At 40.6% G+C, this 23,701-nt stretch overlaps 1 protein-coding gene across 1 annotated transcript; it reads left to right on the top strand.

The window, feature by feature from the left end:
* The first annotated feature begins 338 nt into the window (after window positions 1-338).
* VDAC2 (voltage dependent anion channel 2) lies at window positions 339-22,728 on the top strand. Its single transcript, XM_043982728.1, has 10 exons — window positions 339-473; window positions 729-786; window positions 2,159-2,227; window positions 3,630-3,679; window positions 13,557-13,709; window positions 13,813-13,865; window positions 14,465-14,692; window positions 18,195-18,345; window positions 19,418-19,475; window positions 21,944-22,728. Exons 2-10 carry the CDS (start codon window positions 753-755, stop codon window positions 22,033-22,035), a joined length of 888 nt encoding a protein of 295 aa, XP_043838663.1. The 5' UTR covers window positions 339-473; window positions 729-752; the 3' UTR covers window positions 22,036-22,728.
* The last annotated feature ends 973 nt before the right edge of the window (window positions 22,729-23,701 follow it).

The following is a 23,701-nucleotide window of genomic DNA, read 5'->3' on the forward strand; positions in this document are numbered from 1 at the left end:
GAAGGGGGAGGCGGGCCTTTGCGTTACGTACCCCCCTCGGCCCCGCCCTTCCCCTCCCCCCAAGTCGCGCTCCGGCCCCGCCCAGCCCCTCGCGCCGCGGCTACAGCGCCGCCGCGGTCCCCGCTGTTCCCCGCCCCCTCTGCACTCGGGCTGCCCTCGCAGCTGCCTGATCGCCGTCCCCGCGCTCTCCGGGTGTCCGAGAAGCAGACGCAGAGGCGGCTTTCGTCGAGCGGGAGCGGCGTGTTGTTGGGCCGGGAGGGAGGCCTTCCGGCGGTCGGAGCGGTGGGAGGGCGGCCGCGGTTGGGAGCCGGCGCGGCGGGCAGCTGCAGGGGGCCGCGGCGGGGTCCTGGCGGGCGGAACGGCGGTGTCTCCTTCACTTCGCCCTCCAGCCGCCGCAGCTACCCCCGGAGCCCGAGCGCGGCGAGCGGCCCGAGCAGCTAGCGGAACGCCGGCGGCCCTCACCCGATCTCCAGGTATAGCCACCCCGCTCCGCCCCTGGCCTGCCCGGGCCCGACCTGGACCCTGCGTAGCCTCCGGCGCTCCTTAGCCGCGCCGGGCCCGGGCCAGGCCCCTCAAAGATGGCCGCGTCGGCTCCGGGGTCCCGGCCGGGGGGCGGGCGCGGCCTGAGGCGCCCCCGAGGCCTCGGCCCCGCCCCGCCCCACCCCGCCCCGCCCTACCCTGATCGTCCCGGGCTGAGCTGACGGCGCTTCTCGTGTCCTTCCCCGCAGGTCAGCCCTTTCCTCGGTCTCGCCATGTCGTCGTACCTGCAGAATTGTGATCCTTCTAGTAAGTGGGCCCGGCTCGGGGGGAGGGAGGGGGTGTTGGTGGGCTCTGAAGGACAGCGTGAGGCCAGCCCGGGGGCGGGGGGCTCCTCCCAAAGTCGGGGCTTCCCGGGCCCTTGGCACGGGAAGAAACGCTTTGCATCTTCCGAAGCGCTTTGGAGAGGCGAGCCTGGGGGCTCTAGAGCGGAAGAGAACTCGGGTGCCTTTCCTTAATGTGAGTGACCCTGTGGGTCCTTACACCCGCCCCCCAAGGCATGCAGGACGCCCCCGGAAGCGGGACCCTTCGGACCTGCACCCGGCAATAGCCCAGGCCTTGCCGGGGCTCGGCCCGGAGGGCTGCTCCTGATAGCGGAGGGGCCGGGGATCTGCGGCAGGGCCGGGGTGTTTGTGTGGGGGTACAGTTGGACAGATAACTGTGCAAGGCTTCTCGGGAAATCGGGAGCCTCACATGGGAAACTTAGGGGTGTAGAAAGTTACATGTGCACGAATTAGCGAAGAGCGAGGCAGGCCTGCAACACGAGGGGTTTTTCTGTAAGGAACTGAAAAGTCCCTTCTGTCTGAGCTCAAGGTCATTCAATGTCCGAGGAAGGGCGTGGAAGCTGCTAGGTGGAGTGAATGAATGAATGAGTGAGTGAATGAATGAATGAACGAACGAACGAATGAACAAACGGGCAGATCTCAAATTCTTAGATTTCCGGCTGAAGTGTCCTATATAGGGCCATACTTAGTTGCCGGCATTAGATCTTCAAAGTCAAGCTGAGTCGGTCTTTTCTAAATACCGGTATTTAAAGTGCCCGGGGCAGCACTTGTCTATCTTTTCTACCTTCCATCCGCTCCCCTTCCCAACCCTCAACTTTGTTATGACCTAAGTGAAGACACTAAGCCAGATAAGGGAGTTGGATACATCTACTATTAAGATTTGCCCATTATCGTTTTGTTGAAGCTATGCACAGTTTTGTGGTGCTTCTAGTCACTGTTCAGCGGTATGCAGATATTCTTTTTTAGCTATGATAACTTGGAAGTTTCTGATAGAAGAATACTGCAAACATGCTAAATTCAGGAACTTGCACATCCATAATAACTTATAAGGAATTTTCAGCATCTTTGGTAGCCACCTCAAACCCCTTTATTTTGAAATAAGGTGTGGTTTGAGAACAATGAGCAGCCACAGAGTTCAATAGAATAAGGATTTAAAAATTTGAACCATATTTATTTGAGGGGGGAGCCCCAAGAAATAAATTGCAACAATATATGAATGCTTGTATTTTCAGGAGTCAAGAGTTAACCATCACTGTAGGTTTACTGTCTCTGTAGAGTTGTACAGGAATAGGGTGGAAGAAGGGAGAGCACTAATACTATGGTTTTTTTCTTACCAGCAATGTGTATTCCTCCATCATATGCTGACCTTGGCAAAGCTGCCAGAGATATTTTCAACAAAGGATTTGGTAAGAACTTAAGACATAAAAGGGATGAATCCCTATGTACCCACTTTTTTTTTAAGGGAACAATGTAAATACCTAATAAGCTTTGGAATTTGAACAAATTGCCCTGTTGTCCTATCTGTACTATGACATAGCCCTTAATAACCTTCCTGCTACCCTTTAAATTAAGGAACCTGTGTGTATGCTGTTCTCTTACTTTCAAGCCCAGATTTGTAATTTTTTTTTTCAAAATGCAGCTTGCCAAATAAACCATGTTGAGCTCCAACCTGAAATTTTTTTTCTTAACTTTTAGGTCAGGCCTGTTGTATAGATCAAACATTTTAGAATTTTGAAATCTTAGTACTATTTGACTTTAGAGAAGTGGGTAACTGAAATCCTCTTACACTAAAGTAAATTTTTCTTTGAAAATTCATGACTCCTCTCTGGTCAATTAGAGATGCTCTAGAATTAGGCAAAACTCTAGGTTTAGAATGGATGTCTGTACTGTAATAAACTGTAACCTACCCTAAGGTTAAAGTTGAGTTAAATTGTTTTATACGTGGACAACTAAACTGGTGAGAAAGCACTTTTGTGTCAGTGCTATAGAAAAAAACCATTGGTCTTGTCCTAGAAATTTTAGCTTCTTTTAATACTTCATATATATTCGTATATATGTATATGTGTATAGATATACATACACACATGTATACATATGTGCATACATATATTTGCTGTGTGTACTTTCACAAATTGCAACCCCTTCATGTTTTATTAGGTAGACAGTATCTGAGTAGCTGAGGCCAGAAGAGTTAATCCCCAGGTAGTCAACCTGATGATGAACTTCTACATTTTACTTGGCTGATCCTTATTGGACAAGTAGTCTATAGGAAGGAAGCCTGAATTCAAAGCCTTTTCAGTTTGATAGGGCATATTAGAGCTTGCATTCTTCTGACAAAGAACCTAGGCTCACTGATAACTACAGTGAGCCATCAGACACAGTAGGATTTTTTTTTTTAGAAGATTTTGGGGGTGGGGTGGGGCAATCAGGATTAAGTGACTTGCCCAGGGTCACACAACTAGTAAGTGTCAAGTGTCTGAGGTCGGATTTGAACTCAGGTCCTGCTGAATCCAGGGCTGGTGCTTTATCCACTTCGCCACCTAGCTGCCCCCCACAGTAGGATTTTTGAGGAGGTATTATCAATTCCACCAGTCTAGTGCAATTAAACAAAACTAACCAAAATGTTCAGTATCTCCAACAAACATTTGGGTACCTGTGGAACATGCAAGAACTCTTTGTTTTTAACCATGTTTTTAACTGTTAACTTAGCTGGGAGGGTGATTCATAATTTAATAGGTAAATCTATTATTGTATTTATTTTATACCACCTAGAATATTTTCATGATTCTTTTTTTCATACTTATTAAGGTTTTGGGTTGGTGAAACTGGATGTAAAAACAAAGTCCTGCAGTGGAGTGGTAAGTGTTTATTATTACATATCTAATTGTTGTTGATATACCTTTACATCAGATTGCAACCCTAAAATATACTTCTGACTAGATATGATCTACCTGAATATTTTTTTCCTGCCAAAGGAGAGACAGAAATGTTTTCTTTGCTTGATTTCTCTTGGGATTGGATATGATTTCTAATTTGCATAGTTGGACTTTTGCCCTTTCATTGCCATATATCTAAAGACTTCTACTACTTTTTTTTGTTTTTGTTTTTTTTGGTGAGGCAATTGGGGTTAAGTGACTTGCCTAGGGTCACACAGCTAGTGTTAAGTGTCTGAGGCTGGATTTGAACTCAGGTCCTCCTGACTCCAGGGCTGGTGCTCTATCCACTGCGTCACCTAGCTGCCCAGACTTCTACTTTTAAAATCATGTTACCCCAATAATTTTGTGAGCTCCTTGAGGGTAGAGATTGTGTTACAAATTCTGTCTCCCTTCCCCCCACCCCCTAATGTTTGGCAAAAGGTGCTTAATAAATACTTGTTAAATTGAGTAGGATACTTCTTGATATGTATATGGGAAAGCCCTCTTTTGGCACTATTTGATGGGGAAGATTTAATATCCAAATGAATTTACAAAAATGTGCATTTTGGTGGATTAGAGATCTATTTTAATTAATAAATTTGTTTTAAAAAGAACATTTTAGATAATAGAATAATATAAAACTATTTAAGAAGGGAAATCTGAGGATTTGGTAACATTTAGTTTTGAATGTGGTTTTTCTGACCCCAGGAAGTTTAGCTTTTTGTCAGTATTAGTTGTTTTTTTTTTTTTTTTTTTTTGGTGGAGCAATGGGGGTTAAGTGACTTGCCCAGGGTCACACAACTAGTATGTGTCAAGTGTCTGAGGCCGGATTTGAACTCAGGTACTCCTGAATCCAGGCGCCGGTGCTCTATCCACCGTGCCACCTAGCTGCCCTGCAATTGTTTTATTTTAAAGGGAAAAATGTAAATACTTAATGAGCTTCAGAATTTGAACAAATTACCCTGTTTTCCTATCTGTACTATGACATAACCCTTAATAACAACTTTCCTACTATTTGATAGATTGGTATGTTGGTGACCATGGGCAGACCTCTCAGGGCCTCAGTTTTCTTGTCTGAAGAGATTGGATTAGATGATTCCTAAGGTTCCTTCTAATTTTAATGACTATGAATAGATATTTGTACGTATATGTATATTTCCTGGTTGAATGAGTTCTACCAGTGGACAGTTAGCTCTTTAGAAATATGTAACTCTCACTTAGTTTCAGATTTGTTCTTAAATTTTTTTTCTTGGACTGCACAGTATCGATAGCTAGTTCCTGCTTTCTGTCTAATTTGTAACAAATATAACATTCTGTTATGATGACAACAGTCAAGAACTTTCCCGATATATGAGGGTTTATGTGAGCCATACGGTCAATTAAGCACAATGCTGATAATCTTGATATGGATAACCAAGAATTGGGAGTACAGGATGTACAATTATAATTTGTTTTCTCAGAGGTAGAAGATGATTGTACCAGACTAGAAGTCTTTGAATTCTGTTTTGCTGTTGGGTGATCAGGCAGCTTAGGTTTTGTGTCCTGGATGCAATCATTTAACCTCTCAGGCCCTCAGTTTTCCCAACCATAAAACAAGGACCTTGGATCAGGTGAGCTCTAAGATCCCTTCTAGTTGTAGGTACCATAATCTGGGGCTTCTAGAGAAGCAGGTGTTGTGGTTAAAGGTAAAGAATAATAGATTTGTTACTGGATTTTGGTACTAATCTTATTCTGATATTTACAATTGGCAGATAGCTTTTTCCAAGAAAATCCCACGAAGTAGGTAGTGTGACTATTACTTAAATTTTGCAGAAGAGGCTACGTGATCTTCTGAATTTGAGTTTGAAGTGATGGAGCTGTGATTCAAACCCAGGCGCCCTGGTGCGCCGCCCCCCCTCCCCACCCCCCTTGTCTTGCCTCTTACTGCACTACAGTGTCTTTTCTATATAAAGTGTCCTTGATTGTCAGCCCCACAATTTAGGACAAATTTCAAGTCAACCTGAAAACATTAAATTCAAATTCATGTTACTTAAACCAGTTAGCATATATTAAGTATCTGTTGCATGTTTGCCAAAATAAACATGACATTTCAGAGGAAGAGGAAAGAAACAGAAGATAATCCCTACCCCTAAGCTAGTGGCAGAAATAAGGAGTACAACTATAAAGCTATAAAGGTAATTCATTTTGATGGAAAGACCACTGGACTGGGAGTCCTGGCTTTGTTTGAATTTGCTTCCTGGCTGTTTGACCTTGGGCAGATCACTTAAGTTGCTGCTTACTTGTTTGTAAAATGCAGATAATAGTATCTTATATAGGGTTTTGAGGAAAGCAATTTATAAACTTAAAAAGCCATATATAAATGAGTTATTGGGATCCAGTGCTATACTGAATAAAAAGACAGGTGCCCTAGGGGAAGGAAAAGCTCATTGAAGGCTGGAATTAGTTCATCATTGCTGGATGGATGGCTTCTTTGAGGAAGTATTGGACTTGGGGCTTCAAGGAAGTATTTGTTTTAGATTATTTTATTGTATTTTTTGTTTGAATGTGGATGAGTCACTAGCAAGCTGCCTTATTTCTCTCTGGGTTACCTGACCAACAGAAATGTGTTGTGGAAGGAAACCTGATTGATGGGAGAAAGGAAGCTTTTCAGTCCTTGGATCCCTATGCCTTTTTGTTGAGGGTCTTTTGGTGCATTGATAAACCAACTTGGTGAATGGGACTGCTGTGGGGATTAAGAAGAGAATCCAAGACTCTCCATTCACTGTCTCAAATTTGAATTTGCATGGTAGGTATTATCTTATGGTGGGAGGGGGAGGAGATTGTGAGGATACCTGTTCATTTTTTAAGTGCCATGGACTTCTGGTCTGAAAGATGGAATAAATTTAAATTCATATCCACAGTTAAAATCAGTGTGTCACACTCCCATAGAAAGGAGGGCCACTAATTCGTATGTAAAGATCCCTGTGACTGCATATTTATTGACTTTGTTTTAACATGTAATAATTGCCCACGTTTTATTGTATTTTTATTGATTTTGTTAAATATTTTCCAATTATATTTTTTAATCTGCTCTGGGCCAGGCTACAGGGGTGTTGTGGGCTGTGATAGGGGCCATTTTTGATACTTCTGGTTTAAATCAATATAAGGAGGCAGAGAAAGGTAGAGTATGATGTGTAGTGTATAGAGTGCTACACTTAGGCAGGCCTCAGGTCAGGTCCTGCCTCTGAGAGCAGCTCTGTGACTGGACAAGTCACGTAACCTCTCTGAGCCTTGGTTTCCTCGACTGTAAAATGATCTGTGATCCTGTGAAATAATGAAAATTAAGGATTATGATGCTTAAAAACATGCCCAGGATTCTCCATCAGCAATTTAGCAAAGAATTACCCAGTCTCTACTATGTGCAAGGCAAAGGCAGCTGGGTGTCAGTAGAGTACTAAGTTCAGAATCAGGGCACCCATAGATCTTCCCTTAGGAGTCTGGTGACTCTGAGGAAGTTGCTTCAGGCCACTCCCCAGGACTTTCTACTCAGTTGCCTCTTGGTGGATTGAGTTACCACAGCAGTAGTAAAATCACAGATACTTGCATATTTTGGAATGTGTAAAACACTGGCTCAAAGGAGAATATTTGTAAAGCTCTTAGTACAATGACACATAGTAGGCCCTCAATAAATGGAACAATAGTCCCTGTCATGAAACTGCTTACATCTTTAATATACTTCTTTCCAGCACCCCAGACTAGCCTCCTGTCTTTCTTACCAATATCACTGCCAAACTCCTACTTGCCATAATTTCCTCATCACCTGAACTGAACCCCTTGCAGATGGCAATACTGATGAATCTGTTCTCAAAGGTCATTGGCCATTTCAACTGCTTTTGACCTTTTCTCAGTGTTCTTTTTTTCTTGGTTTCTCTGAATCTGTCAATTAACTACTCCTACATATTATTTCCTGCATTGGCTTTTGTGATAACACCACTCCTGTCTGACTGCAGCTTCTTCTTGTTCTTTGCTAGATCATCCTCCCCTGGATGAATGTCCCCCAAGACCCTGTCCTAAGGCTTTTTTTTTTTTTTTTTGCAGGCAATGGGGGTTAAGTGACTTGCCCAGGGTCACACAGCTAGTAAGTGCCAAGTGTCTGAGGCCGGATTTGAACTCAGGTACTCCTGAATTCAGGGCCGGTGCTTTAACCACTGCGCCATCTAGCTGCCCCAATAAGGTTTGACTGTAACCTGATAATTGCCAAATCTATTCTTTTTTTTTTCTTTCTTTTTTTTAGTGAGGCAATTTGGGTTAAATGACTTGCCCAGGGTCACACAGCTAGTAAGTGTTAAGTGTCTGAGGCCAGATTTGAACTCAGGTACTCCTGAGTCCAGGGCTGGTGCTCTATCCACCGCGCCATCTAGCTGCCCTGTCCTAAGGCTTTTTTATCTGAATCCATCATGCAGATAGATGATTCCCAAAATCAAATATCTTGGCCTAATCTCTCAGTAACTCCATTTCTCATTTATACTACATGCCCCAAATAGGACTAACTCATCACTTTTCCCCAAAATTAAAACTTAACAGCACCAGACTTTGCTATTTGGTTATTTAAAAAGCTTATAATCTGAGGCAACTAGGTGGTGCAGTGGATAGAGTACCGGCCCTGGAGTCAGGAGTACCCCAATTGCCTCACTAAAAAAAAAAAAAGCTTATAATCTGAACTAAATTGAGTATTTTCATATATAAACAGAAAAGGGATTGATGAAATTATGAGTCCTCTATTATGTACAGTTTTCTATTTTTTTCAAGTGAGGCAGTTGGGGTTAAGTGACTTGCCCAGGGTCACACAGCTAGTAAGTGTTAAGTGTCTGAGGCTGGATTTGAACTCAGGTACTCCTGACTCCAGGGCCGGTGCTCTATTCACGTACAGTTTTCATATTAAGTATATCACCATTAAAGCTTAAAGCTGAACTAAGACTTTTTGGGACACTGTAGATGAAATTAAACATGTAGTTTTCAAAGCTGCCTTGCTTGTCCATGTAATGCTTTGTTGACACTTCCCTTCTTGCCCTCCTCTCCGCACTGCCTTTCCTCTTTTCCTTCCTTAAAAAAACAAAACAAAACAAAACAGCAAAACCTTTGTAACACAAAGTCAAAGTCAAAGAAAACATTCCCACATTGACTGTATCCAAAAATATGTTTCACTCTTCACTTCGAGTCTGTCACTTCTGTCCGAAGGAGGAATAGCATTATTCATCATCAGGCTCCTGGAATTGTGGTTGGTTTTGTGCTGACCAGAGCTTATAGAGACCTACTGTTAGTGCCCCTCCCATCAGTCCTCTTGTCTGCATTCACATGCCTACCACTCTGCATCGGGTCCATCACGACCTCATCCCCTTTTTCCTTGACTGTTGTACTAGCTTCCTAACAACTCCTTTCTTTTGGTCTCTTTCCTTTCCATACAACTATCACAGTAATGCTCCTAAGATGCCAAACAGTCCAACCACATCAATTCTCTACTCAGAAAACCTGCAGCTTCCCAGATAATAGACAACATCCAAAATCTGTCTCCACCCTACCCTTCCCACCTTCTTTCACATTACTTCTCTTTATACACACTCCATTCAAGTCAAAGACCACTAGTGTTCCTTGAATTTAACATTCCATATCCCAACTCTTTGCATTTGCAGCGGCTTTCTTCCATGCCTGGAAAAGTCCCCTGGTAGCCAGGTGACACAATGCTGGAAATGGATTAAATTCAGCCTCAGACACTTGCAAGCTATGTGACTAAGGGCAAGCCATTTAATTTCTGCTTGCCTCAGTTTCCTCATTTTTAAAAATGGGGATAATAAAACCACTTGATGCCCAGGATTGTTAGGATTAAATGAGATAATATTTGTAAAGTACTTTGCAAACCTTCAGGTGCAATAGAAATGTCTGCTACTACTTTTATTAGCTATTGTTTTGTCTCAGAATTCTTATATTCCTTAGACTTGCCTCAGATATCCCCTCCACTGTGAGGGCTTCTCTTCAGGGATTATTTCATTCATTGTTCTTGCTCTCCCAGTACCTAGCAGAGGGCCATAGTAGGTTCTTTTTCCTTTTTTTTTCCTGTGTGGGTTTTTTTTTTTGGCAGGGCAATGAGGGTTAAGTGACTTGCCCAAGGTCACACAGCTAGTAAGTGTCAAGTGTCTGAGGTCAGATTTGAACTCAGGTACTCCTGAATCCAGGGCTGGTGCTTTACCACCATAGTAGGTTCTTTCTCTTTTTCTTTTTCTTTTTTTTTTTAAGGCAATGGGGGTTAAGTGACTTGCCCAGAGTCACACAGCTAGTAAGTGTCAAGTGTCTGAGGCTGGATTTGAACTCAAGTACTCCTGAATCCAGGGCCTGTGCTTTAACCACTGTGCCACCTAGCTGCCCCCATAGTAGGTTCTTAATAAAATCTTGTTAATTGATTTTTCCCTTCCAGTTGCTTTGTTCTTTTCTTACTCAAATTACCTTGTATTTACTTTTTTTTATGTTGTCTCAGTGGAATATAAGCTTCCCAAGGACAGTTTCCATTCTGTCTTTGCATGCCCAGAACCTAACACGATGCTTTGTCACATTTTGTCGTTCTTGATCAGTCATGTCCGAATTTGTTGCCAGGGCCTTACCCATGGGGTTTTCTTGGCAAAGATATTGGAGTTGATTGCCATTGTATCTCCATCTTACAGTTGAGGAACTGAGGCAAATAAGGGTTGAGTGACTTGCTCAGGTGGACTCAAACAATGAGCATTTATTTCTTAGTCACAGGGTGGAAGGAGGAAGTTGTTGCTAGCCCCTCGTTCTCTACTTTTAGCCAGTCATATTGTTTGCCACATCTCTAGCTATGTAACCAACCATGTTGCCCTCAACCCCATGTTCTATCCTTTGTTTTGTGTTCCCCAAAACCTTCAGTGGGGGGCTGTTCTTTTGCTGGAGGCCACTGGCTAGAAAATGAGGCCACCACCGATCCCTTTATTAATAGATATGGCACCCTCTTAAACTTATCTTGGTCAGAGAAAGGTACCTTGGTTTACTTTTTTGCTAAATTTCACTCGTGGCTATACCTGAGATGTTATGGAAGTAGAATCAATATACAAGACTTGGCAAATGAGTGAAAAGAGAAAGCTCAAAGATGGTGACTCCCTTGTGTTTACCTGTATCCCCCAAGGATAACAGAATTCCTTGAGGCAGGAATAGAACAGTGATTAGCAGGAGAACTGTATTTCTGAATCTGACCCTGTACAGACCAGCTGAATGCTGAACTGAGTCCAGAAATAGTGAACCATGACTTAAACAGTTACAAGACAAAATCAGTTAGCTTTAAATAGGATCAATAAAGTGATACAGAATCAGATTTCTTTGGCTCATGGCTGTGAACCTGTAGTCCTATAGACTGTTGGTGTGGTCACCTGACCTCTGTTTCTCTTCTCTTCCAGCCTATTTTCTACACAGTCGATAAAGTAATATTCATAATGCAGAGGTTGTAGAAGCGTAGTAGTAGCTGACATTCGTAAAGTGTCTTTTGGTTAAAAAGTGCTTTTTCTTGTTGTATGCTCACAAGGCTACCACATTATTACCGCTTCCATTTTACAGATGGGGAAACGGGAGTAGAAAGATTAAGTGACTTGCATTTAGCCACACACTTAGAAATGTCAGTAGGGGAAACTTGAACCCCAGTGTTTTCTCAGAGTCCAGTGCCCAATTTTGCTATATATCCCACTGACCGTATATATCACTCCTTTATTAAAATAGACACCCTGCTGTCTCTAAGATAAAATACAGGTGCCTCAGGTTGGCATTTTTTCTTTTTTGGGGGAAGATATTTTATTGATTCTGTTTTTATATCATGTTTATTTCAAATATTTCCTTCTCCCTCTCCTACCTAGGAGATCGTCCCTTATAATAAGGATTAAAAAAGAAAGGCAGTAAAACCATTTTGGCAAAACTAGCCATTGTGTCTGACAGTGTTTGCCGTATTCTGTATCCTAAGTCCCCTACTTCTGCATCTTCAACCAGTCATTTAAGGCCTTCCACAGCCTGACTCGAGCCTACCTTTTCAGTCTTACTTGACAACGCACCACTTCACAAACTTTGTGTGTCACATAAACTGTACTACTGTTTTATACCTCCCTCTGTCCATTATCACAGGCCTATTCCCCATTCCTGGAATGTCCTCTCTGAGCCTCTCAGAATCTTCTTCCTTCAAGGTTCATCTCAGGAGGTTCATCTTCCATGTAAGGGGAAAGTATTCTCTCCTCATTTCCTAGAACCAGTTTTTTCCATTGTGCTTATCATTTCTTATACCTTATATTTTAATGTGTTTTTTTTTCTTGTGGTACATCTCACACACACCAGTAGAATTTGCATTCCTCAAGGACAGGGACAATGTGATTTTTTTTTTTTTAAAGAAGTCATAACATCTTGCATAGCGTCTTTTGCTTAGTAGTCACTTAAACATGCTTGTTGGTTTATTGAATTAGTACTTCATTTTAGTGACTGTCCAAACTAAAAGACTATTAGGAATGTGAATATGATAAATCAAGTAGAAATTGTCCCTGGCGCTGTTTTAAATGAGCCATATCATTGCTCCCATCCATTAAGATAAACGAAATTATCTTTTTAATCATGATGTGAAAACCAACTTGGAAAGGTTTGTTTTTTTATTGTACTTAAGTATTTCATTGGATCTGTGATCTGACTGATGTGCATTTCATCCACACATCTCATTCTTTATGATTGTTGTCCAGTCCTCTCATAGATCCTCTGCTAGGAGCCTTTTTAGACATCTTAACATTTGGGCTGCCAGTCTTTCACTTGTTACATGACCACAGCTGATCTTGATTTCTGGACCATACATTGCTTTTGATATCTTATATCATTTCTTGTGCATAATTTGTTAATAATATGCTGCTGTCTGTTGGCACTCACCATGAGTCTTTCCATTTCTCTTTGTGTGACCTCTAATTAGAGAGACTGATGTTACAAGATTGATAGCCACATAATATCACTGGAAGAATTGGTTTTAAAACGTGGGTTTTTGTAACAGGGAGAAGCATGGGGTTTTTAAATTGTACCTACAAGTGAACAAATAATTTTATGGTTCGTGATGTTTAAAACAACAAAGAAGTCTGAGTCCCCACTCTGAATATGAGAAGATAATAGAATGACTGAGTGGCAAAGAAAACTATAAGAGACTTTAGACTACTAAATTTTTAGTCCAATCCCCTCACATTATGCATGATGCCACAGTCTGAGAAAGGAATATCTTTATCTACAAATAATTTTGATAGCAAGAAAATAGATATTTCCTATAGCAATTATTTAATGATTACTAACAAAATAGTAGGTATGACTCAAAGCATTTGGATTCCCATATTACAGTAATACTATATTTGAGGGTTATTTTTTCATAGCAGAAATGTTCTTTGTATATCTGTGTATCTCCATATACTTAAATATGGAGATAGTCATAGACATTCATATGTCTCTTGATGTACAAATATGGTATGTGTATATATGTGTGTGTGTGTGTGTATATATGTATATATACACACATACATACATACTTGCATACATACTGCTAAATGTTAAAAACCAAAAGGGGAAGTCCTTAGATTTCTTTAGAACTAATGTTTGTATTATAACATGTAGTTAACTGGTTAGAAATTCTAGAAATAAATGGCAGCCAGTTATTTGAAAGTTAATTTGTCAATTCTTTTTGCTCTTAAATATATCTTAGTAAATTAGGGGTTTTTTTTAATTAAGCAGCTTACTTTTAGGTATGGAAAGTTCATGAAAAAATTTGCTGTCTTAATAGGAATTCTCATCATCTGGTTCATCTAATACAGACACTGGTAAAGTTTCTGGGACTTTGGAGACCAAATATAAATGGTGTGAGTATGGTCTGACTTTCACAGAAAAATGGAACACTGATAACACTCTGGGAACTGAAATCGCAATTGAAGATCAGGTAACAGACAGTTAACATCTATTTAGTGTTTCTAAGTTATATGTTTTCTTTGTTTACAAAACCAAATTAATCTGAATTAGTTCCTTTTCTCCCCTCAAAATAGATTTGCCAAGGTTTGAAGCTGACATTCGACACCACTTTTTCACCAAACACAGGGTAACCATGTGTGTTGTTTTTTAAAATTAAAAATAGTATCATACATTAAAAATGTACTATAAGTTCATGATAAATTGCTTATTTACTATAGTAAAAAGCCATTGTTCTCCTTAAGTTGCCATTAGTATCACTGGCCTGAATTAAAGTATTTGCTGCATTTTCAGTATGGTGCTAATTTTGTGTACATTTATAAGAAGCTTTTGTGGACCTCTTACTACCACTACTTAAAAAAATCCTCACTAGTGATGAAAGTTCTGTTAACCCATTATTATTATAAACCTTAGTTTATAAGCTCTTTGAGGGCTGGGGAGAATGTCTTTTGTCCTTCTTTGTATCTCCAGCTTTTAGCTGGTTCCTGTAACACTACAAGCACTTAATGCTTATTGATTGACTTACCCCCTAGCAGCAGGGGTCCTCTTTTGCTCTGTCCCCACTTCATTGAACTCGATTATAATATAGGTATTCTGCTTATCTTCTCAGTAATTAGTTACATTTCAATTAAAATTTTAAATAGTTTTTGGTCCTTTTTTCAGGTCTCTAATAATGTTTGCATATGGGAGTGTTTGCAGTAGAATAAATTTTTAATCTTTTTATTCCAGAAAGAAAAGTGGTAAAATAAAGTCTGCTTACAAACGGGAATGTATAAACCTTGGCTGTGACATTGACTTTGATTTTGCTGGACCTGCTATTCATGGATCAGCCGTTTTTGGTTATGAAGGTTGGCTTGCTGGCTACCAGATGACCTTTGATAGTGCCAAGTCAAAGTTAACAAGGAATAACTTTGCAGTGGGCTACAGGACTGGAGACTTCCAGCTGCATACTAATGTGTAAGTATTTCTTTAGCATGTTTTATTCATATATATATATATATATATATGGGGGGGGGCACGCAATTGGGGTTAAGTGACTTGCCCAGGGTCACACAGCTAGTACTTGTCAAGTATCTGAGGTCAGATTTGAACTCATGTCCTCCTGACTCCAGGGCCAGTGCTTTATCCACTGTGCCACCTAGCTGCCCCCTATTCATATATATATATATATTTTTTGTGGGGCAATGAGGGTTAAGTGACTTGCCCAGGGTCACACAGCTAGTAAGTGTCAAGTGTCCGAGGCCGGATTTGAACTCAGGTCCTCCTGAATCCAGGGCCGGTGCTTTATCCACTGTGTCACCTAGCTGCCCCCTATTCATATATTTTTAAAAAGAGTGGTGTAGCATAGCAGACAGAGAGCCAAGAGCTAGGATCAAGTCCCATCTCTGACACATGCATAGCTGTGCAGCCTATAGTAAGTTGCTTGACTTCTGAGTACTAGCAGTAATCTTCTGATATATTGATAGAGGGTGTTTTCTCACTTGGAAGTCCCCTATTCCAGTGAAATCATACATATCCAATATTTATCCCTTTCCTTAAAAAACAAAAATAAAACCTTTCTAGTTACACAAAGTACTCATTTTTTCCATCATTTGGTATTTTTAGATCTCCATAAAGTGAGGTGAATCTTCTGGTGGGTTTAACATAAAAAGAACGCAGGACAAAATTCTAAATTCAGGCTATTGGTGCTGAAAGAATAAATGCTTATTTCATCTGAAGCTTTTGCTTCTTGGGAGTGGCTGTGATTCTGCTACCCTGCCACCTTTCACTTGGCTGAAATCTTTGTGCTTTCATTTTGTGTTGGGAAAATGAAGTATGACATTAACAAGAAGAAAGTTTGTTGTTATTTTCTGGGATGTCTTCTGGCTATGACAGAGAGAACTTTGCACCACTTTGTCATAGATAATGATTGCCACCCACTTCTGGTTCATGGGGCCACAAATGATATTGCCAGAGAAAGCACTGAGAAAGAGCAGTGTACTTTTGTTTGTTTTTGGTTTTTGTGGGGCAATGAGGGTTAAGTGACTTGTCCAGGTCACACAGCTACTAAGTGTCAAGTGTCTGAAGCCAGATTGGAACTCAGGTCTTCCTGAATCCAGGGCTGGTGCTTTATCCACTGTGCCACCTAGTGGCTCCCGAGCAGTGTACTTTTGGGCAAAAAAACACCTCGGAAGCATAACAATGTTTTATCATTGCTGCTGATGCTTCAAAAGGAAAGGCTTATGAAAAAAGGCAAATTTGGGAAGTGAGTGACCTGGTTAAGTAAGAAGTTGAGTTTCTGAAAGTCAAATTTGCGCTTTTGGACTGCGGCTTAAAACGTATCAAAAGTGGGTTCTTGGCTAGAGACAGAATGCACCTGGCAAGGACAAACCAAATGAATTGCCCTGGAATCATGCAAATCTAATGAAACTTAAGCTGAAAAGAGGGACTGAAAACCTTCCTGTCCACCAAGCTAAATGCCAGAGGAGATAGAATGGAGCATTAGGCATGACTTGTACAGGAGGGATAGGGAGGGAAACTGTCAAGAAAAGAATTCTCATGGCACCAGGTGAGAGTTTCTTAGAAGGAAAAAAGCCCATCTTATTCATCAAGTTAGGTTTTTAAAAGATGTGGAGGAGACAGAAGTGAAGGCAGGGAACAGGATGAATCTAAAAATGTGGCATGGCCTCTGAGGTTGGTGTCATAGGTACTAAATAAAGGACAAAATTATTTGAGGCAGATTTGGAAAGCTCAGGGAGACAGAAAGTAATTCTGAACTTTTTTAAAGCCGTGCTGGGAGAAAGGATCAAAGAAGGGATAGAATTATGGCTCCAGGGAGTAATGGGGAAATTGGTGGATAATGGAGAGAAGGAAGAACTACTCAACTCTCTGTTTCCATTTTCTCTTCCAAAGAGAATCTAATGGCTAAATGGGGCACTGAAATGAGCTAAATAAATAGTGTGATGCAGTATCATCAACATTATGTGTTGATCAACTGTGATAGACTAGATTCTACTCACCAATACGATACAAGAAAGTTCCAAAGGACTCATGATGGAAAAGGCTCTCCAAATACAGAAAAAAAAAAACAACTATGGAATATGGATGCTGATTGAACCATACTATTTCTTTGGTGCTGTTTTCCTTTTTTGAGGTTTTTCCTTTTTGCTCTGATTCTTATAACATGACTACTACAGAAATATGTTTAATGTTATTATACATATATTATAACCTGTATCAGATTGCCTGCTGTCTTGGGGAAGGGGGGAGGGATGGGAGGGAGAAAAATTTGAAATTGGAAATATTATAAAAACAAATGTTGAAAACTATCTCTACATGTAACTGGAAAATAATAAAATACTTTTATTTTAAAAAAATAGTGCGATGGTAAGGAACATCTAGCTGACTTGGGTGGGTTCAAGGCCCAGGCTCTGAGTAGTTCTCTGTTTTTTGTTTTTTTAGTGAGGCAATTGGGGTTAAGTGACTTGCCCAGGGTCACACAGCTGGTAAGTGTTAAGTGTCTGAGGCCAGATTTGAACTCAGGTACTCCTGAATCCAGGGCTGGTGCTCTATCCACTGCGCCACCTAGCTGCCCCTAGGTCTCTTCTTAGTATCTCTTATAATACTCAGAACTAACTGGTAGGTGTGATTACTGACCCCATTCATTGTCAGTGATTTTTTTTTTTTAAAGATTGTGGCATGAACTTCCTCTCAGAGGTTTTCATGCAAAACGTAGGTGAGTATTTGTCTGCATTGTTATAAAGGGGATCTCTCAGATGTGAGTTGGACTGGATGGCTGCCTCTGAGGTTCCTTTCAGTTCTGAGATTTGGTGATACTCTTCAATTAACTTGACAAGACTTTGCAACAAAAATAGAAAATGATTTTATTCAAACATAACACTTTAGAGGGGCGGCTAGGTGGCACAGTGGATAAAGCACCAGCCCCGGATTCAGGAGGACCTGAGTTCAAATCCGGCCTCAGATACTTGACTCTAGCTGTGTGACCCTGGGCAAGTCACTTAACCCTCATTGCCCCACCAAAAAACAAAAAACCCCAAAATAAACATAACACTTTAAAAATGCTTTTAACTTATTTATTAAAGGACAAGTATGCATTTTGTTTTGGGTTTTTTTTTTGTTTTTTTTTTGGAGGGCAATGAGGGTTAAGTGACTTGCCCAGGGTCACACAGCTAGTTAAGTGTCAAGTGTCTGAGGCTGGATTTGAACTCAGGTCCTCATGAATCCAAGGCCAGTGCTTTATCCACTGCGCCATCTAGCTGCCCCCTGACTAGTATGCATTTTAACTCTTGCTTTATTGTTAAATAGCCTTATATAAAAAATTTCTTGGTTGTGTAGTTATTAGCCAAATATGTCCAGAAATCACAGTCTTACCCTTAAAAATGGTTGTGGCATTTGTCTCAATGGCAGTGAGTAGTAATGTATCTTCAGAATGTTAAATAATGTGAAAATTATTTTGCAGCAATGATGGGACAGAATTTGGAGGTTCAATATATCAGAAAGTGTGTGATGATCTTGATACTTCTGTAAACCTAGCTTGGACATCAGGCACCAACTGCACTCGTTTTGGCATTGCAGCTAAATATCAGTTGGATTCAACTGCTTCTATTTCTGTAAGTAATGTTGTGAGACGGGTTTAAGTATGGCTGTGTTTTGGGGACTATTGTAATTGTCAATTAGACCGAGTTTTTCTTGAGGTAATGATAAAAGTTTTTTTTTCAAATGATATAATAAGGAGCTCTTAAGTTAGAAATGAGTTGTTCCAAAAGTTCACTTGAAATTTAGAATTTATTTTTCCATAGAGACGGTATTAGTTTTCCTGACTAGGGCCTTTTTATAATGTAAAGTAATAATACTAGTATTATTCTAATGATACAGTATTATTTATTATAATAGTAGAACTAGCTGTGAGCCGTGTGTGTGTGTGTGTGTGTGTGTGTGTGTGTGTGTGTGTGTGTGAGAGAGAGAGAGAGAGAGAGAGAGAGAGAGAGAGGGAGGAGGGGGGGAAGGCTTAGCAGCTCTAACAACAGATGCCTTTCATTAAGTGGAATTCACCAGGGAATGATTGCCCCAGGAATGAAATAGTTAATGTCATCTGAATGAATTATTTCTGCTATATAAAATTATCCAGTGACAATGAGTGGTAGTAATGTAGTCAAGTTTTAGATGATCTTATTTCAGACTTAATCTCTCAACTAACACAGCAGACAGGAAACCTAACTTAGACTTCAGGAAAAGGAAATTAATCATTTTCTTGAGTGAATAGTGTATGTTTTTTAGTTTGTAGGATAATTGAATGATGTCTTACTGTTCATCTAAATAGGAAATACTATTTCCCACTATATTCTCCATTACACAGTGGTAGAGACCTAGTTCTAAGATTCTACAATTGAGAAGAAAAATCTAAGCCATTTGTGGTAAACTTTTATCCTCGGGCACACTTGTGGATGTAGAACAGTTATATTCTATATGGTGTGTGAATGAATACAAAATGAGTTATTTCAAGTTACTTTGAACTAAGTACTTGCAAAATTAGCCTGCTTTTATCTGAATCAGTGAGAACCACTTTTTTTTGTTAAATTTGGCTTTAACACACATTTGTTTGGGGGCATTATAAAATGGGGAAAGGGAAGGGATATCTTTCCATTTCTAATTTCTCATAGCTGTTTTTCCACCCCCCCCCAGGCGAAAGTCAACAATTCTAGTTTAATTGGTGTGGGTTATACTCAGACCCTGAGGCCTGGTAAGTTTTCTTATTTGTTAAACTTATAAAACCTGTTTTCCACACAATCTTAGTAATCTTATCAGCATACTATTTTTATGTCTTTGTATCTTAAACATGTTGATGTATATATATTTTTTGCCAACTTATTGTCCAGGCCACGGTATTTGCAAATTTTTCTTGTAAATGTTTCAAAACACCGTAGTGCCTACACTGGGTCATTTTGTGGTGATGACTGCTTTGCTGGTTAGTGTAAACTCTCACAGCTTCTACCAAGCTAGAAAGTCTTTGAACATGGACTGAGTGTTGGGAACCAAGTACAGAGAAACATCAGGCTAGCTTTAGTGTAGTATACTTTTTGGCTACAGAAACTCTTTACAGGTGGTCCAGAAGATGCCTTTAGTTTCTTAACTGGTCACACACACACCTTTGCTATGGTCTCACACTTTTCTTCCTTTGCAGTATTTTTTTTTTTTTTAGTGAGGCAATTGGGGTTAAGTGACTTGCCCAGGGTCACACAGCTAGTAAGTGTTAAGTGTCTGAGGCCGGATTTGAACTCAGGTCCTCCTGAATGCAGGGCCAGTGCTCTATACACTGCACCACCTAGCTGCCCCCCTTTGCAGTCCTCACCCTATAATTAGCCAGATAAGCTACACACTCATATTCTTTCAAATCCCTTAGCCCTTGTCCTGCTACCACTCTTGCTTTGCCAGGTCCTAACCCTTTTTAATTACCTTGCTGCTTGCTTCACTGGTGCTGGAGGAATTAAAATTGCCAGTAAAAATTTACCTAATCTCAATTTTGCTTTTACTACCACCAGACAATCTTTTCCTCTCTATAGTTCTGCATCTGTGTAGTTGCTTTTCCAAACTTACTTCTGCAAGCCACGTTTGCCATCCCCATCCTTCTCAGCAGGGGACTTTGCCTCCAATTCATGAATTTCTTCTTCATCCTATGTTTCAAATTTTCTTCACATCACTAAAGTCTTTTAAGAGGTGACTCTTCATTCTCTCCTGAAGTTTGCCCCTTTAAATCTCTATATATTCATCCTGTATTTTTCTTTTAACTTACCTCAACTTCTGCTCACTTTTCCACCTCTTGCAGACTGGTATATAATCTCACCACTCAACTGAAACTATTACCAAGGATATAAATAATAACTTGGATGTTAAATCTGATCACTCCTTCCTAATTCTCATCCTTCTTGACTTCTTGTAGCCTTTGGCCTTGTTCAGTTCTCTTCCTGAGTTCTATAACACTGGTTTCTGCTGGTTTCATTGCTCCTTCTTAGTCTTTTTTGCCTGATCATTATCCACATCCTACCATGTAACTCTGGTTGTCCCTTAAGGCTCCATCTCTTGGTGATGTCATCACCTTCTATGGGCTCCATTATCACCTCTGTGTAGATGACTTCTCTCTGGCTATCATGTCCAGCAGGTGATGCCAGATATCTGACCTGAATGTTTTTGTGGGCATCTCAGATTTGATATGTCCAAAATAAACACCTCCTCCCCTTCCTGAGCTCCCTATTTCTGTTACCCAGGTTTGAAACTTAAAGTTCTAAACACATCCTTCCTTATCCCATCTTCGGGATTGTTATTTGCTAAGGATTGTGTATTCTGTCACCACAAGACCTCTAAAATCTATCCGCTTCTATCCATTCCTAAGGCCACCACCACCCAAATTTAGGTTCTTGTCACTTTTTGCCAGGATGATTTTAATAGCCTTAGAGGCTCTCTTTTTGGTCCATTCTCTCTCTACACAGCTACCAAAATAATTTTCCTAAAGTACAAGTCTGAACATGGCATTTTAAAGCCCTTCACAGTTTGTTTGTTTTTTTTTTGGTGAGGCAATTGGGGTTAAGTGACTTGCCCAGGGTCACACAGCTAGTAAGTGTTAAGTGTCTGAGGCTGGATTTGAACTCAGGTCCTCCTGAATCCAGGGCCCGTGCTCTATCCACTGTGCCACCTAGCTGCCCCCCTTCACAGTCTTTTACTCCAGCCTACTGTGCCAGGCTTGATTCACACATTCTTGTGTTTTTTACCAGACTATTCTACTTGCTCTTCCCTGAACTTGGCTTACCATCTTAGGCCTCCTTGTCCCTAGAGGACATTTGCCTATCACTGTTCCCTCCTAGACAATCTCCTCAATTATTGGAAGGCCCCCAGAGCTTCATGTTAGGAGAAAGAAGCCAGCCCTGGATCTCTGGGTTTTCTTAGTGCCCTTTCCTTCCTGAAACCATTGTGCACACTCACCTCCTTCCGTGTAAGCTCCTTCAGGACAGGGCCTGGTTTTTGTATGTTGCTTGTTTGGTTAGTATAAGACTGATGAAATCCAGTGCTCCAAATTGCCCCCTAGTGGCTAACATTCATGTTCACTACATTTAGAACTGTCTTGGCTAAATGAGAACTAAGAGAAAAACTGAAGAGGGATGAGAGGAACGTGAAAATGCTTTGGGAGGTGTCATAGCTCTGTTCATCTCATTGCAGGTGTGAAGCTTACGCTGTCTGCCCTGGTGGATGGGAAGAGCATCAATGCTGGAGGTCACAAACTTGGGCTCGCCTTGGAATTAGAGGCTTAGTACAATTGAAGAAACCTGTGGGGAAGGGATAGCTAGCAGAAGATTTGGCCTTAAAATGTATTTCCAATGTGACCAGCAGGCTTTTTTTTTTTTCTAAGAGGGATGATCTAAACAAGGGATGATCCAAACAAGAGCTGTATTTTAAATATTTAGGCAGTTACTTGTTGGTTTCTAGTTAAACTGGTTATCTATCTAGTTACCAATGCTGCAGTAGTGCAGTCACCTATACATTATTTAAATGTATTTAACTGTTAAATGAGCTGCCCACCAATAATGAAATAGACCTTTATGAAAACTGTGCAATTGTGTGCATGTTTGTTTTTATGTTCCTTTTAACAAATTTGATATTGCCATTGGATGAGATGGATCAATGGATATTTTGAGATGAGGTACAAAATTTTTGTTAATTCACCATCATTAGAAATACTTTTGGTATCCCAGAACAGTACAAATTATGAATAAAACAAATATGCATAATTGTGCCTCCAAGTATTTGCAAAGTTAAGGCTTTGATGACTAGAGTCAAATTGCAAGCATTCCCTTTGGTCTCCTTGTTGTCTAGATCATAATTTATTTTTCCACAAGCTCTTCACTCTTATCTGTGCCACAAGTCCTTTTTGCCCTTAGAGTAATCTCATAAACTTTTTTTTTAAAAGAACAAAATAAAAAAATATGAGGATATACGATTTTCAACTTTTTGGTCTAAGTTTTTGCAAATTTTAAAGTGGTTTATTGTTGGAACCCAAGGAAGAGATGGAAATAAGCTACAAAGAAGGAAAAATTAAAGAAGTGGAAATAAGTATGTAGCTCAGAAGGGTTGTATTGCACCTTACCTACAGGTAGGATGGGGAGTAGTAACAGAGAGAGGACTTGAACATGGACACTATGATGGCAAGAACTGAATTTGGAGTCAGGATCTGCATTAGACTAGATAACCCCCGAGGCTCCCTTCCTTGGATGCTTTATGCAGTCTCGAATGTGGATATTTACAGAGGCTATTTACCATATTAAAGATTAAAATGTTTTAATATTAGGAAGAAAATAGTTTTGACATTATGCAACCCAGGGGCAGCTAGGTGGCACACGGGATAGAGCACCGGCCCTGGAGTCAGGAGTACCTGAGTTCAAACCCGGCCTCAGACACTTAACACTTACTAGCTGTGTGACCCTGGGCAAGTCACTTAACCCCATTTGCCTCACTAAAAACAAACAAACAGACATTATGCAACCCCCCCGAAAGGGTTTTAGGATCCCCGGACCCTTTGAGAACCATTGATATTTAGAATTTACACTATTAGGCAGATGTGAAAATGAAAGTAAAGCAGTAATAAGCCTTGCAGAGGTGAAAAAACCAGCAAAAAGTTTCTAAGTAGTTGTTTGCAAAAGTAGCTGCTGCCACATCTCCTTGTGGTTTACAAGTGGATATTGGCTTTGGGTAAGGAGTGAGCAAGCATTTGTTGTCTACTCTGTGCCAGGTACCTTGCCAAACACTAGGGAGGGCAAAGAAGCCAAGAAGCTACAACTGCTTCTCTGGGAAATTCAGGTGTTGACAAAACTCCTTAAGGCTTGTAAAAGTCAACGGTCAGGTTAGAGGTGAGTTCACTTAGTTGTAAGGAATTTCAGAGAGGCTCTAATCTCAACCCCCTCATTTTACACATTAGAAATG

Source organism: Dromiciops gliroides, chromosome 2 (assembly GCF_019393635.1).
Source record: "Dromiciops gliroides isolate mDroGli1 chromosome 2, mDroGli1.pri, whole genome shotgun sequence".
NCBI lineage: Eukaryota > Metazoa > Chordata > Mammalia > Microbiotheria > Microbiotheriidae > Dromiciops > Dromiciops gliroides.

Bases quoted from the DNA above. Each gene is read 5' to 3' on its own strand.
- VDAC2 (XM_043982728.1), top strand. From the start codon at position 753: ATGTCGTCGTACCTGCAGAATTGTGATCCTTCTA. The intron at 13,710-13,812 runs GTAACAGACAGT...CCCTCAAAATAG, and splicing joins AAATCGCAATTGAAGATCAG to ATTTGCCAAGGTTTGAAGCT. The intron at 14,693-18,194 runs GTAAGTATTTCT...ATTATTTTGCAG, and splicing joins TTCCAGCTGCATACTAATGT to CAATGATGGGACAGAATTTG.